General features: G+C 40.6%; 2 protein-coding genes across 5 annotated transcripts; one reads left to right on the forward strand and one right to left on the reverse strand.

The window, feature by feature from the left end:
* Nucleotides 1-1141: 1141 nt before the first annotated feature.
* Nucleotides 1142-3980, reverse strand: LOC135516392 (UDP-glucuronosyltransferase 2A1-like). The gene is given in 7 exon segments (XM_064940664.1): nt 1142-1517; nt 1616-1835; nt 1937-2024; nt 2277-2408; nt 2514-2662; nt 3126-3230; nt 3233-3980. Coding segments are annotated over 7 exon segments (1593 nt in total). The 5' UTR covers nt 3849-3980; the 3' UTR covers nt 1142-1234.
* A 1276-nt stretch (nt 3981-5256) lies between these two features.
* Nucleotides 5257-14164, forward strand: LOC135516393 (uncharacterized). 4 transcript variants are annotated; one of them, XM_064940669.1, is made up of 5 exons: nt 5257-6020; nt 7058-7143; nt 11477-11585; nt 11725-11858; nt 12332-14164. In XM_064940669.1, the coding sequence occupies exons 1-5, from the start codon at nt 6008-6010 to the stop codon at nt 13463-13465; spliced, it is 1476 nt and encodes a 491-aa protein (XP_064796741.1). In that variant the 5' UTR covers nt 5257-6007; the 3' UTR covers nt 13466-14164. The 4 variants fall into 4 exon arrangements, with proteins under 4 accessions (XP_064796741.1, XP_064796737.1, XP_064796738.1 ...); XM_064940665.1 differs by lacking the exon at nt 5257-6020 and adding an exon at nt 6524-6937; XM_064940666.1 differs by lacking the exon at nt 5257-6020 and adding an exon at nt 6524-6874.
* Nucleotides 14165-14397: the final 233 nt, after the last annotated feature.

Here is a 14397-nt window from a genome sequence, read left to right on the forward strand (position 1 = left end):
TTCATTTTCCTTTTGTTTTGTCTGTTTACATACCTGGTTCCCATCTCATAATTATGTTCCTTATTTAACCCTCTGGTTTCCCTTTCTGTTTTGTGCGTGATTGTCTTTCGTGTGTTGGAGTTGGAGTCCTGTTTTGTCCTTGTTTTGTAACGGGATTTTTGTTACGTTCTTGGATTGAGTAAATACAGTGTTTTTTCACTCTTACCTGTGTCCTGCGCCTGACTCCTTCGCTATCTTCTAGATAGACTCTGACACAGGGATGATAGACGAGTTTCACCACTGTTAATGCTGCATTCATAACCAAGTGGGAAGGTGGTATTTTTACTGGGAAAAATCCACTTGAATGCCCCTCCAACTCCTAATTACTAGTGGGAAACTCGACTATCATCCCTCAGCTCCAACTTCTCCCACATGCTGACCTCTGACGCCACCTACTAAGGCGGGGGTCAAAGTCATTCCACGAAGAGCCTAGTGTCTGCAGATTTTTGGTTTTTCATTTCAATGAAGACCTAGACAACCAGGTGAGGGGAGTTATTTACTAATTAGTGACCTTAATTCATCAATCAAGTACAAGAGAGGAGTGAAAACCTGCAGACACTCGGCTCTCTGTAGAATTGACACATGTACTAAATAAATTCCCTCCATAACAGCATAACAACAAACCATTATTTATAAAGAACAATCTATTCATATGGATTTGGAACACTACGATTGGTTTACAAGCATGATAGCTGTGCTTTTGGTTTATAGTTGACACAGTTTGTAGGCTATTAGCCAATCAGTGTTTCTCAACAAGTTCAAAGCATGTGAATGCATTCAAATAGTATTTAAGACTTCACAAACGTGCACATGATTCTTTCACTGCAATAATACCTGACATGAACATTATTCCAGGTGGTCACTCGTATCTTCTGTCTTCGGTTCTCCCTGTTGCACACAACAAGCTTTGATTACCCGTCGCAACGGGATTTATGGCAGATTTAAGACGACATCATCAACCCTGTTACAGTCAACTCGGCTATACTTGATTTGGCAATTAATAATAGGCACTTACCATAGTATTTTTTTCATTTAACCTTGATGGGCAAAACATTTTTTTCAATTAAAGTTCAACATGCATATTTGTGACAGAATGTTAAAATGAGGTGAAATAAAACATTTATTTTTCACGAAGTTACACTACCCAACAAGGTACTAATTTGGTGGAATGACCCTTTCACATTATTTCAAGGGGTCACTCTGTCTTCTGTCTGGATTTAGTTTTCTTGCAGCACTTGTGGAAGCAGAAAATGCACGTTTTAATGGATACAACTATGACAAGTGCCACTATGGTGAGCAGAGCAGCTGCCACATCTAGACAGTGGTACTGGTACCAGCTCAGGTTATGGGCCTCCACCCTCAAGTGCTTAGCCCCTTTGTTACGCATCACAAACTCGATCCAGAACACAGCTGTATCCAAGGGTTTCATTGGTTGGTCGTGGTGGATTCTTGACAGCCTCATCATGCTTGCTTTATACCTGGTGAAAGGGGAATAGAGACAGTTATTTCACTGCACATTTTCAACAGTTGCCCAAAAGGTTGGCGTGAGGAAACCAGTTGTGTATTTGTGACTTACGATGGATCATTGATCACACTGTTGAGGCCATCCACAAGGTCTTTGGATGTCATCTTGTTGAAGTCCACCATTACAGCAGCTCCCTTGTTTTTCATGTGGATGATATTGTCTGGCTGGTCAGCGAACAAGGGGATGCCCACCATTGGGATTCCATGGTAAATGGATTCATATAGTCCGTTGGTCCCACCGTGGGTGACGAAGGCTTTGGTCTTTGGATGACCTTGTTGATACAGCACAACGAGAGGAAGCAGGGTTGTTGAACACTGTTGTACGCAAGGAATGTTTATATGTTTATGACTGTTATCAAGAAAGACATATCACCAAGTAAATCATTTTGTGGAATCCATTCATAAACTCTTGTGTTGGGGGCGAGAGTCTCTGGTTTCTCCCCACTGTATCTCCACAGCACCTATGGTGAGAAAACAGGAATATGAATGAGAACCTGCAATGAAACGGTACTTATAACAAGAAGCTATGTTTTTTTGAAGGGTCCCTGATGACCAAATGCAATATCTCTGACAGAATTCTATGTAAAGGAAAAGTGTAAGCTAGCTTGTTTGAATTGTACAAATGGATCCAATATAGGGATCAAGGAGACGATAACACCTCTACTTATAACAATGTTACAAAGCTTCTTTAAAAAAAAAATTAACAGACTAACCTTCTGTGGTATTTGTCCCAATGCAGTGGCTATGGTGTTTCCCCTCTCTTTAGTGAGGTTCTTGATCATGGATCCCAGGGAAAACACCACGATTCCATCATCTCCTGAACTCTGCACAAAGTCCTCCATGGTCTGAAAGTCAACACAATCTGTTTCCTTATGGTTCAATGTTATCAGCCCAATAGATAATAGATAATATTGTAAGACAGTTGATACGTTTGTGTTGAAAAGCCTTACTTTTGAAAGGGGTTTTGCAGGTTTGCAGTGAAGGCCTCCCACAAATTTAAAGTTGGGAAGGAAAGGTCGAGGATACTCAAAGTCCCAGTAGGTCCGTATCAACCAGATATCTGCCTTCCCCAAGATCTCGCATAAAGTCGTAGGTCTGCCTGATAAATGTCGAGATGCATTATGAATGAGACGCAGTACTGCTGAATAAGTGGTCCACAAAACCTATACAAGATAATCAGTAATTATATTATTACAACTTTTACAGTGGATTCTCTCTCTCAGAATGTCAGAACAGTTATTGTACTAAAAAAAACCATTGTGCATATGAATCATTCAATAACCAACATGTTGCAGATTTGCACACAGAACAGCTTCAGTAGAGTGTAGACCTAGCCCTATATATAACATCAATGGGGAAAGCACTGCTTCAATCAGAGCTCTGTCAAAGGAGTACCTAACTTGATATAGCTTATCCACTTAATCAAATATATACACAAATAAACCAAGTCATGATATTACATTCTTCTTGTAGATATTCCAATCTTTATAAAAACCAAACCTGAGATTGAGCTTGTGGTGCAAGGACCCTTCCAACTTTTTGACAAATTCTGATCAACTTACCCTTGATCCCACTGTAGTACTTATCAATGTTCTGTAGGCAGTGTATAGAGAAAAAGGTAGAATGTATCATGTACGTAACAAAATTGTGAACCCGCTCAAAAAACTCATTTGGTCTGTGTACGTCAAAGGGGGGGCAGGAACAAAAGAGGGGGGCGCTGGTATCTGCCCGCAGTGCCTCTCCATAGTCATGCCAAATGTAAACCTCAGCGAGATAATGAAAGGCACGTTAAGAGCATCTGCCATTAAGTCACTGCATGGCATCATTGGATCAGAAAGGACTGCGTCAAACTCCCACTGTCTCAGTGTGTCCATAAGCTCTTTGTTGTGGAACATGGCATCACACATGTTGAGATGTAGAGCTGTCATACTTCCCAACACCTCCCGGATCTTCAGGCCCACCTGCAAGATTGAGGCGTTCTGAGCCTCGTATATCCAGAAGTTTAGGAAGTCCTCCTGGAGAGACTCCAAATCATGTCTCTCAAAAGGAACATTATACACCTTGAAGCTGAAACCCTCTGGTTTGGTATAGTTGACTGAAGGTGAGGCAGAGCAAACCAGCACTGTGACACTATGGTTTCGCTCCACTAGTTCTTCCAGGATCACACGCATGTTGAGCCAGTGACTGAACTCCCCAGAAAAGACCAGCACATTACCACTGTGTGTGCCCTGACACCCACAGAGAATGAGGAGGGCCATGGACATCAACAACCTCCCAGACACCATTGTAGCGGAGTAGATAGAGACAGAGAGGACCTCTATGCGTTCAACAACGACATACAGGTTTTGACTAGAATTGTGTAAGATCAACCTGAGTATAAAATAGTTATGTGTTTGCCTCTGCAGTCTCAAAGTCTATAGGTTATGTCAGAGATAACCATGGTACACATTTGCACACTGCACAGCTGTGTAAAATCTGCCACTGTCAATTTACCTTGGACTTCAGAACCTGAACCCTCTTTCTTCAATGAGGCAAAAGTGCATGTCTAAAACGACGTATACTCGTTCACCTTTCGGTTTTTGTAACTTTTTCCAGAGTAGTATAAAAGAACAGGGTTTCAAGTTTACAATGGGGTATTAGAATCAAAGTTTGATGAACCTTAATTTGCTTACTTCTGACCGCAAGAGCTGTCTGCCCAAAGTAGTTTTAGGAAGGCACCTGTGCGACCGGTTTCTATCCGGTAGATGGCAGTGTTCCTTTCTCTATGGTGGCAATGCTTTCATGTTGATTTCTTTCCTCGACAGGCATGCTAAGGAAAGGAAGCTAGCAGCATGCTAAGGAAAGGAAGCTAGCAGCAGAACGTTCAAAGGACTTAGTATGTTCATACATTCACATACGTGTCATTGTATAAAAAGACAATTATGGCGAATTGTGACTATTTAACAACTCAGCTAACATCTGTCTTGAACCTGCTTTTGAAAATTGTGGTCCTGGAACGACTGGGAATTGTAGAGGATGGCGCATTTTCAATTTCGGCTGGAGGTGTCCAAGATTAAACTTGAGAACCTACAGTGGTGTAAAGTACTTAAGTAAAAATACTTTAAATAACTACTTAAGTAGTTTTTTGTGGTATCTGTACTTTACTAATTTTTTAAAACAAATTTTCTTCACTACACCCCTAAAGAAATTAGTGTACTTTTTACTCCATACATTTTCCCTGACACCTAAAAGTACTCATTACATTTCGAATGCTTAGCAGGACAGGAAAATGGTCCAATTCACGCACTCATCAAGAGAACATCCCTGGTCATCCCTACTGCCTCTGACCTGGCAGACTCCCAAAACATAAATGCTTGGTTTGTAAATGATGTCAGTGTTGGAGTGTCCCCCTGGCTATCGATAAATAAATATAAAACTAAAATTGTACCATCTGGTTTGCTTAATATAAGTCATTTGAAATTATTTATACTTTTACTTTTGATACTAAAGTATATTTTTGCAATTAACATTCACTTTTGATACTTACATATATTTAAATACTTTTAGACTTTTACTCAAGTAGTATTTTACTGGGTGACTTTCACTTGAGTTATTTTCTATTAAGGCATCTTTACTTTTACTCAAGTATGATATTGGGTACTTTTTCCACCACTGACAACAAAGCACTGAATTTGAATGAATCTAACAAAAATAAATTACAAAGTTTGGAAGCAGAACTGTCGACTGCGGGGGATCGACAATGTTCCATTTGTCGTCGTCATGTTGGATTTCCAGCTCCTGGTAAAGGTAGCTAGCTTGCTCTCGAAAACCTTTCTTATCTGCTGCGCGTGAACTACAATTATGATGCGGTGTTTCAACGTTTAGAAACATAAATCATCCCCTGCTAAACGGTTTTCGAAATGTATGCTGTTATGGATATGTGTACGGTTCGTTCAATCACTATCTGAATTTAAACAACTAAGACGGATAATCATTTGAACAGTGCAGAAGAGAATCTCACTCCAAATATATATTTTTTTCCTTCCGTCAAGACCAGTATGTATATTTGTATGTAGAGACTGCCAATCGAAAATTGAAACAGCATGGGAAAGAGAACACTGAAATTGGTTATTTCTTTAAGTCTCGACGTAGCCTCGAGACAGTGGAAAGTTTTGCTGGAGAAACTGAGGAACAAGGGGAATTTCCAACATCAACATCACAAATAAGGGATCCGGGTGACTCAAAGTGAAAAGGAAACCCAAACCGGGATGGTGCTAATAGTTTCCAATTGAAATGAATTTTCATTTGGCAGGATTTGCAGAGGCGCTTGGGAAGATGCCTTTTGTAGACCTGAGGCCAGAGATCAAAATCAAGAGCATCATTATGGCAAGAAGTGGTTCGGACAGAGCTGGGGTTGCCCAGCATTCAAATCCTGGAATCTGGAAGATGAGTCAGATGTTTCAAAATGGCAATGCAATGTGGGTGTAGAGTAATTGTTTTTTATTTGACATGCTACCTCAGTGATGATTCATGTCGCAACCATAGATGTGTGGTACTGTGATACCAACGTACTGTTCATAGAGGACTGTCAGATGTATTAAAATGTTATTTTCTTTCTGTTCATTTTCTATTGAATAATGTTATTTGACTCATTAATTAAATACATCTTAACAGATAAAATAAGCTTATTGACATGTTTTAAATGTGTTTTTTTTTCTACTGGTATTCTAAATATACTGGAATTGATTAATATTGAGATTACAGTGGGAAGGCACATTTTAAGATAGAAAGACAATTTGTAGCCTATGAAGTTAATATAATAGTTTGACCAGTGACCTCGTTGTTGCTTGCTTTATAGTTGTGCAAGTACATTTTAAATGCATTTTAAAATCTTAATATCAAATTGAAATCATAAAATTCTAAATTCCTTTTGGTACTTGCACCACACCATACTTACTGCATGACCAACTCGTCAATAGCTCCTCCCCAAATAGGAAGTCGTGCACAAGCATTGTTTACAATTTGCCAGGCAAAGGTAGAAGACAACGTGAATACGTGTAGGTTTTGATGACAATTCATCACATTATTGTTGTTTTCTAAAAAAAAAAGTTTACGATTTATTAGCAAATGACAATGGAGAATGCTGACCACTTTCAAAGTCAGCTAACCTCTCTCATGAACGCGGTAGTGACGGCAGCGGTCGTGGAAATAGTCCGACTTGTAGAGGACAGCGCCGTGGTCCTTCGCCAACAGTTGTCCAAGAGTAAACTGGAGAACGAAGCATTAAAAGTCGAAAACGAGTCGAATAAAAAGAAGCTGCAAATTTTGGAAGGCAAGTCGATGGCGGCAAAGCAGCGTTCTGTCGCTCGTCGTCATGAAGCTGATGGCAGGAAATGTAACTCGTGTGGATGGTTGGAAACTAAGTTGATTGCATTTGCTTTGTTACACGATTTATTTTTTGGAAAATAATCAAACATGTATTTTATGGTTTCTTTTGTTTATGGTAATTGTACAGATGAACTTGTCCATACAAAAGACGATGGAAAGGGAGAGAAGACAGGTGCAGGGTTGCAATCTCAGGATCCGGCTGGCCAATCCCAGGTTTGTATACGGGCATTTCCATGTAAAAGGCCCATGAGTACTAATTATTAGCTCATAGGAGTACATTACATTTGGTGTCAAATGAAAGCTAAGAGGCTAAATTAAGGCATATATAAATGTTTCAACCATTTTCCATCCTAAAAATTAGCAATAAGCAAAGACTGATTTTTGGTCAAACATGGAAAATGGATCTTACTACTACTACTAGAGGTCGACCGATTATGATTTTTCAACGCCGAAACTGACTATTGGAAGACCCAAAAAAGCTGATTAATCGGTCAATTTTTATATCTATATTTGTAAAAATGACAATTACAACAATACTGAATGAACACTTATTTTAACTTAATATAATACATCAATAAAATCTATTTAGTCTCAAATAAATAAAGAAACATGTTCAATTTGGTTTAAATAATGCAAAAACAAAGTGTTGGAGAAGAAAGTAAAAGTGCAATATGTGCCATGTAAAAAAGCTAATGTTTAAGTTCCTTGCTCAGAACATGTGAAAGCTGGTGGTTCCTTTTAACATGAGTCTTCAATATTCCCAGGTACAAAAATTTAGGTTGTAGTTATTATAGGACTATTTCTCTCTATACCATTTGTATTTCATATACCTTTGACTATTGCATGTTCTAATAGGTACTTTAGTATTGCCAGCCTAATCTCGGGAGTTGATAGTCTTGAAGTCATAAACAGCGCAATGCTTGAAGCACAGCGAAGAGCTGCTGGCAAATGCAGGAAAGTGCTGTTTGAATGAATGCTTACGAGCCTGTTGCTGCCTACCACCGCTCAGTCAGACTGCTCTATCAAATCATAGACTTAATTATAATATAATAACACACAGAAATACGAGCCTTAGGTCATTGTAAGTCGCTCTGGATAAGAGCGTCTGCCAAATGACTTAAATGTAAATGTAAATGTCATTAAATGGTCAAATCCGGAAACTATTATTTCGAAAAACAAGATGTTTATTCTTTCAGTGAAATACAGAACCGTTTTGTATTTTATCTAACGGGTGGCATCCATAAGTCTAAATATTGCTGTTACATTGCACAACCTTCAATGTTATGTCATAATTATGCACGGTCTTGGAAGAAATGGTCTTCAGACAGTTCGCAACGAGCAAGGCAGCCCAAACTGCTGCATGTACCCTGACTCCGCTTGCACAGAACTCAAGAGAATTGACACAATTTCCCTAGTTAAAAGAGGCAATATTACCTAAATATGCAGGTTTAAAAATATATACTTGTGTATTGATTTTAAGAAAGGCATTGGTGTTTATGGTTAAGTACACATTGGAGAGAAACGGCAGTAACGACAGTGCTTTTTTCGCGAATGCGCTTGTTAAATCACCTGTTTGGCGAAGTAGGCTGTGATTCAATGATAAATTAACAGGCACCACATCGATTATATGCAACGCAGGACAAGCTAGATAAACTAGTAATATCATCAACCATGTGTAGTTAAGATTGATTGTTTTTTATAAGATAAGTTTAATGTTAGCTAGCACCTTACCTTGGCTCCTTGCTGCACTCGCATAACAGGTAGTCATCCTGCCACGCAGTCTCCTCTTGGAGTGCAGTGTAATCGGCCATAATCGGTGTCCAAAAATACCGATTATGTAAACTTGAAATCGTCCCTAATTAATCGGCAATTCCGATTTATCAGTCAACCTCTACTACTACTACTACTACTACTACTAATAATAATAATACAGAGAGAATCACAAAGATGCTGTGAAAACAAACAAAACCAATGTAGAGATCAGGCAGGTCTTGGGCAATCGTCTTCCACAGCTTCAGATGATAAGGTGCTGTTCAGCTGGGCAGTAATTTAAGTGGAACAAGTGGAGTGGATGTTTTCTTAAACGACATCTAGCAGAAAAAGTCTTACAAGGTATTTGAAATGCATCAAAACACAATGTTACCACTACCAACTAATATCAACATTTAAACGTAGTTTTGCAGAAATCATTAGCCTGTAAGTTTAAGAAATATATTGTTATACTTTTACCAAAACACCACATATCTTTAAGTGGGAAGATTATGAAAGTTTACAGAAGTAACAATTAAAGGTAGAGCTACCAATTAGTTGTAGTTTACTGATCATTTGGTTTATGATTTATTTAGTGTTTAAAACGTGTCATTCTGTTTCCAATTCGGTAACAGAATGACCCAAAAATTATTTGCAAAATGACTGCAACTGAATTGGCTACAATAGGAAATCATAGTAGACACAAACCACAGTTGGGTCTCCTGATACTGTCCTGCCTTCCACCGGCCTACTGTTATGTTCAGCTCATAGTGTCTCCTGCTACTGTCCTGCCTTCCACCAGCCTACTGTTATGTTCAGCTCATAGTGTCTCCTGCTACTGTCCTGCCTTCCACCGGCCTACTGTTATGTTCAGCTCATAGTGTCTCCTGCTACTGTCCTGCCTTCCACCGGCCTACTGTTATGTTCAGCTCATAGTGTCTCCTGCTACTGTCCTGCCTTCCACCGGCCTACTGTTATGTTCAGCTCATAGTGTCTCCTGATACTGTCCTGCCTTCCACCGGCCTACTGTTATGTTCAGCTCATAGTGTCTCCTGCTACTGTCCTGCCTTCCACCGGCCTACTGTTATGTTCAGCTCATAGTGTCTCCTGCTACTGTCCTGCCTTCCACCGGCCTACTGTTATGTTCAGCTCATAGTGTCTCCTGATACTGTCCTGCCTTCCACCGGCCTACTGTTATGTTCAGCTCATAGTGTCTCCTGCTACTGTCCTGCCTTCCACCGGCCTACTGTTATGTTCAGCTCATAGTGTCTCCTGCTACTGTCCTGCCTTCCACTGGTATAACTGTTATGTTCAGCTCATAGTGTCTCCTGCTACTGTCCTGCCTTCCACTGGTATAACTGTTATGTTCAGCTCATAGTGTCTCCTGCTACTGTCCTCCCTTCCACTGGTATAACTGTTATGTTCAGCTCATAATATTTATTTATTTCTATGTCCCATGGGGTTCACAGCAAGAGTGTGAGAACAGTCTGGACAACCCCCTCACTCTCCCTGTCTCTCTTCTTTCTCTCTCCAATTAATGTCACTCTCTTGGCTCTTACTGACGCCTACCCATGAGTCCCCCCTTTCTATTTACTGTAACCAGCCACCTCACCCACTGAGCACCAGGTTTCCATGGACGTTGAAAAGTAGTTGAAATTTGGTCAATCCACATCTGAACCAATCATAGACATCTGTTTCACAAGTTTGGACAACAGTAGGGAAAAGTAGAGTATAGCTCAGTACAGTCGGAGAACTCCTGTAAAATATTGTACATATTTAGTTGATTTAAGTGTTGTTTTTTAAAATTGTATTATCTTTTTGTGTGTTTGATAACTCATTGAATTTCTAGTGAATATGTCTAGTTTCCTTGACCAATGGAATGGCAGATTGATTTGTTTGCTTTGCTTAGCTACCTGACTACATTACAGAGATGCATTCAGCACCGCTTCTAGTTTAACCCAGCCATAGTGAGAGGACTACAGTGTGGAGATGGTAGAGGGCTCCCTTGTAGTGAGGGTGGCTTTATACACTGGACTGACGTGTGGTGAGTTTTTAGCGCCGTATCGGCAGCAGAAGAAGCGGCACCCAAGTGGATATTACACATCACTAGTGGAGGAGTCGTCCTCCACTAGGACGTGGCTACCGAGGGCTGGGGACTGAGGACAACGTCAGGACCGGCTAGCTAACTCTGCCATCATCTAACCTGTCCCTCCCTAGTACCATCTAACTCGGCTGCCAGACGAATAGAGGCCTTCACCAAGAGCAGGCACCATCTGAAGCTGTCAAGAATTCACTCTCATATTTTTTCTTATTTTTTTTTACTGCAGTTTTGTGTTCTTTTACCGATTTGCACTGTGATGTCCAAACTTGAAACATAGACGTCCATGATTGGTACAGATTTGGTCAAGCCCGGACCAACCAAATGTGGTAGCCAGTATGTAGAATAATACTCAAAATGATATTATATTTTTGTACCATGAAGAGAATGACATTCTTAATTATGCATTTCTGTATAGCACAAATCAGAGACCCATGATGTCATTCTGTCACTATAATTGTGTTATAGGGTGTTAATCCACTTAATTTACTGTAGTTCAATAACTAAAATAGTTAGTTTTTTTTCAATTTGAAGGTGTCATTCTTTCTGCAGACATCATTCTGTCTTAATTCAGAGTAGATATTTAAGAGTTTTTGGAAAATGTAGTAACATAAAAAAAACAGATTTGACCTGCATTCTGTTACCAAACTTTAAATCTGCACTGCACTTCCTGTAAATTAGTTTTTGTAACATTTTCAGTGGAAATTGTTAAAAGTTGTTACCATGGAGAAGGATGGAATGAAAGTACTTCGTATCAAGAAGGAAATAAATGATGACACAGAACATGACACACCATCTCCAGTGACAGGTGAGTGTGACAGTTTGACGTATCACAGTACTATGTTTGAGAATAGTGCATAACCTTTTGCCCAGACTGTACATATTAAGCTTTTTGAAGTGAATTTCATACGTTGTATTTACTGTAATGGCACCTGTGTCTGTTTCAGATGAGCAGCTGTGTCCCAAAGTGGACATGGTGTTTGTTAAGGAGTGGAGCCAAAGCTTGTGGCGAGATGACAGAATAGACAGTAAAGACAGAACAGAGGAAGAAACTCCAGGATCATCAATGACCCAGCATCAGGTCAGTTCACTTTCCATTAGAGTTTTTTAAATGTTTAAATCTTAGTTAAGGCCTATGTGATACAAACACACATGCTGTTGAGATGGTTGGTTGTGAGATATACAGATCTATTGAGCCATGTTTTGGTCATAAAAAAAACTAAAAACTAATCAGAGACATGACAAAAGATGGGAAAGGGAAGTAAAATACAACAGTCAAATAATCAAACCCAAACAATGGAAAAGTTCTTCAAGAAGTGAACTGTCCCAGTCATCTAAGTGTCTCCAAAGGTCCAGCAGCATCTGGAAATGAACAACAAACTCAATCCCCTAAAAAAACAACAAAGACCGACACATAAAAAAGAAAAAAAAACTAATGAAGCTTTTTGAATGTACAGAAGTGGCGTGTTGTATCAACATAGGCCTCTGACTACCAGGCAGGCTACCAAGTCCCTCTACGTGTTTACTTACATACAGTTGGTCGTCTTCTTACAGAACGGAGGGCTACTTCAGTGCAGTAAGCTGAATCCCTCCACTCCAATTCTCAAAGTCTTTTGTGATCCTGAACGAGACACGTATCCCGACTACCGACTGAAGAGGGAATCTCTGAATTATCTGTTCTCCTTGGCCCTGACTGGTCAAGACAGACAGACGGCAACATTCAAGATCCTCGTCTTTATTTACTGGTTGGCCCACGGGACCTCCTATAAAACTGTCTCTGAGACTTTCGGAATCCCTCTGTCCAATGCTACCAGCATCGTCCGCGACGTTGCGGACAATCTGGTCAAGCTCTCTCTGAAGATTGTGAACAAGCCCTCTTCAGGCGAGCTGGCTCTCACGATGCAAGGGTTCGGCAGACTGGCCCGTCACCCGGTGTTTGAGAAGGCTGTGGGGGCCATAGGTGGGTGCCACGTCAGGGTCAAGATCCCCGGTGTACCGCAACCCCAACATCGTCCAGGTGACCAGCCCCTCCCTGAGAAGGCCCTCCCCACCATCAACTTCCAAGGGGTCTGCGACCACACGGGCAGCTTCATCGACGTCTTTGCGGGGCTGCCTGGGTCTATGACCGACGTGAGGATCCTGAGGCACAGTCCCCTTTACAAATGTTCCCTCTACCCTCCACCCGGATGCTTCCTCCTAGGCGACGGCGGGTACCCTTGCCTACAGACGCCTGTGTGCATCATCACACCCTATTCAAAGTCTGACCAGAACCCGGTGCACGTCCAGTTCAACCAGCACCACGCCATGGCTCTCTCCTCCATCGAGAGGACCTTCGGCATCATGAAGAAGCGCTGGCACATGATCTTCCTGCAGCCTCTTGAGCTCCACCCAAGCTTCATCCCCAAAGTGCTAGCGGTGTGCACCGTGCTGCATAACATCTGCCTCAGGTCGGGAGACTTGCTGGAGCCAGTGAAGATTGAGGATGGAAGCAAGGTGACAGAGGCTCTGAAGGAGTGGCTAGCGTCCAATGAGACCAGCGGAGAGGCGTTGAGGGACAGTTTGGCTCAACAGATCTCTACAATGAACTGCATGGCCACTGTGAAAGATGAGCGAGGTACATCTGCACCAGCAAACATGACGGCAGTGCAAAAAGAACACGCTTACAACATAGTAGTGATGGAACATTGATTTGGTGATCACAATTGATGGGTCGAATAAGTCACCATCAGGCACCGATTACACCACTGGCTAGCTGTGATACTTCATCAGCCCTTAAGTGGTGGTGGAACTGTTACTACTGACATTTTTGACTTTTTCACTAAAACAATTAAGCATAGTCGCCTCATATGCCAGTGTTTCTTTACCATGTCAAAAATCATCCACTTTATTTCAAATATTATTTCCTTTATACTGTACACAGGATAGTGAAACACGATTTGGATTATGTTTTTGTGGGGCAGGTAAATGAGTGGGGCAGGTATTCAAATATTATTTCCTTTATAGTTATACTGTATACTCTAGATGACTGATAGGGGGCGCTACCATCTTGGCACTCCCTTATTTAGCATAAAAATGAAAAAATATATTTTCCTTAAAGTACATTTATTTTTAGATGACTAATGTTACCGTCCCCACTACAACAACAAAAATACTTAAATACATGTAATTTTGTCCTTGAATCCATTTAATTAAACTACTGTATAATCCCTTTCATTCCTATGGAGGACTGCTCCTACTAGGGAGTGTCATATGGCTGACTGGTGGCTTCAAAGCCTCTCAATGGCCAATACATGGCATCAGTAGTCCAGGGTTTATATACATCGTTTCTACTTGTTCCCTTTTCTTTTTCGGTTGAGTTGAAAATAAAGCAATATATCTACCTCCAAATCCTTTGTAATGCGAATGGATTAATTAATTTTTTCTTGTGCCTTACCTTTCTACCCTATAAAACTATGGTTTATTCAAATGTGTGTGTGTGTGTGTGTGTGTGTGTGAGAAGTTTTTCCAGAATTTTCAATGCAGTAGTTTCGGCTTAGAAAAACTGAAAGGTTATGTTACTTCCCAAGGGTACCACCAGGAGCCACTGAATGAATCAGTGTTATTACTGTATGGATACTCAA

This window comes from Oncorhynchus masou, chromosome 27 (assembly GCF_036934945.1).
Source record: "Oncorhynchus masou masou isolate Uvic2021 chromosome 27, UVic_Omas_1.1, whole genome shotgun sequence".
Taxonomy (NCBI): Eukaryota; Metazoa; Chordata; class Actinopteri; order Salmoniformes; family Salmonidae; genus Oncorhynchus; species Oncorhynchus masou.

Coding starts and splice junctions, on each gene's coding strand:
- LOC135516393 (XM_064940665.1), top strand. CDS start 6,670: ATGACAATGGAGAATGCTGACCACTTTCAAAGTCAGCTAACCTCTCTC. Junction 6,938..7,057: donor TGAAGCTGATGGCAGGAAAT/GTAACTCGTGTG, acceptor GTAATTGTACAG/ATGAACTTGTCCATACAAAA. Junction 7,144..11,476: donor ATCCGGCTGGCCAATCCCAG/GTTTGTATACGG, acceptor TAACATTTTCAG/TGGAAATTGTTAAAAGTTGT.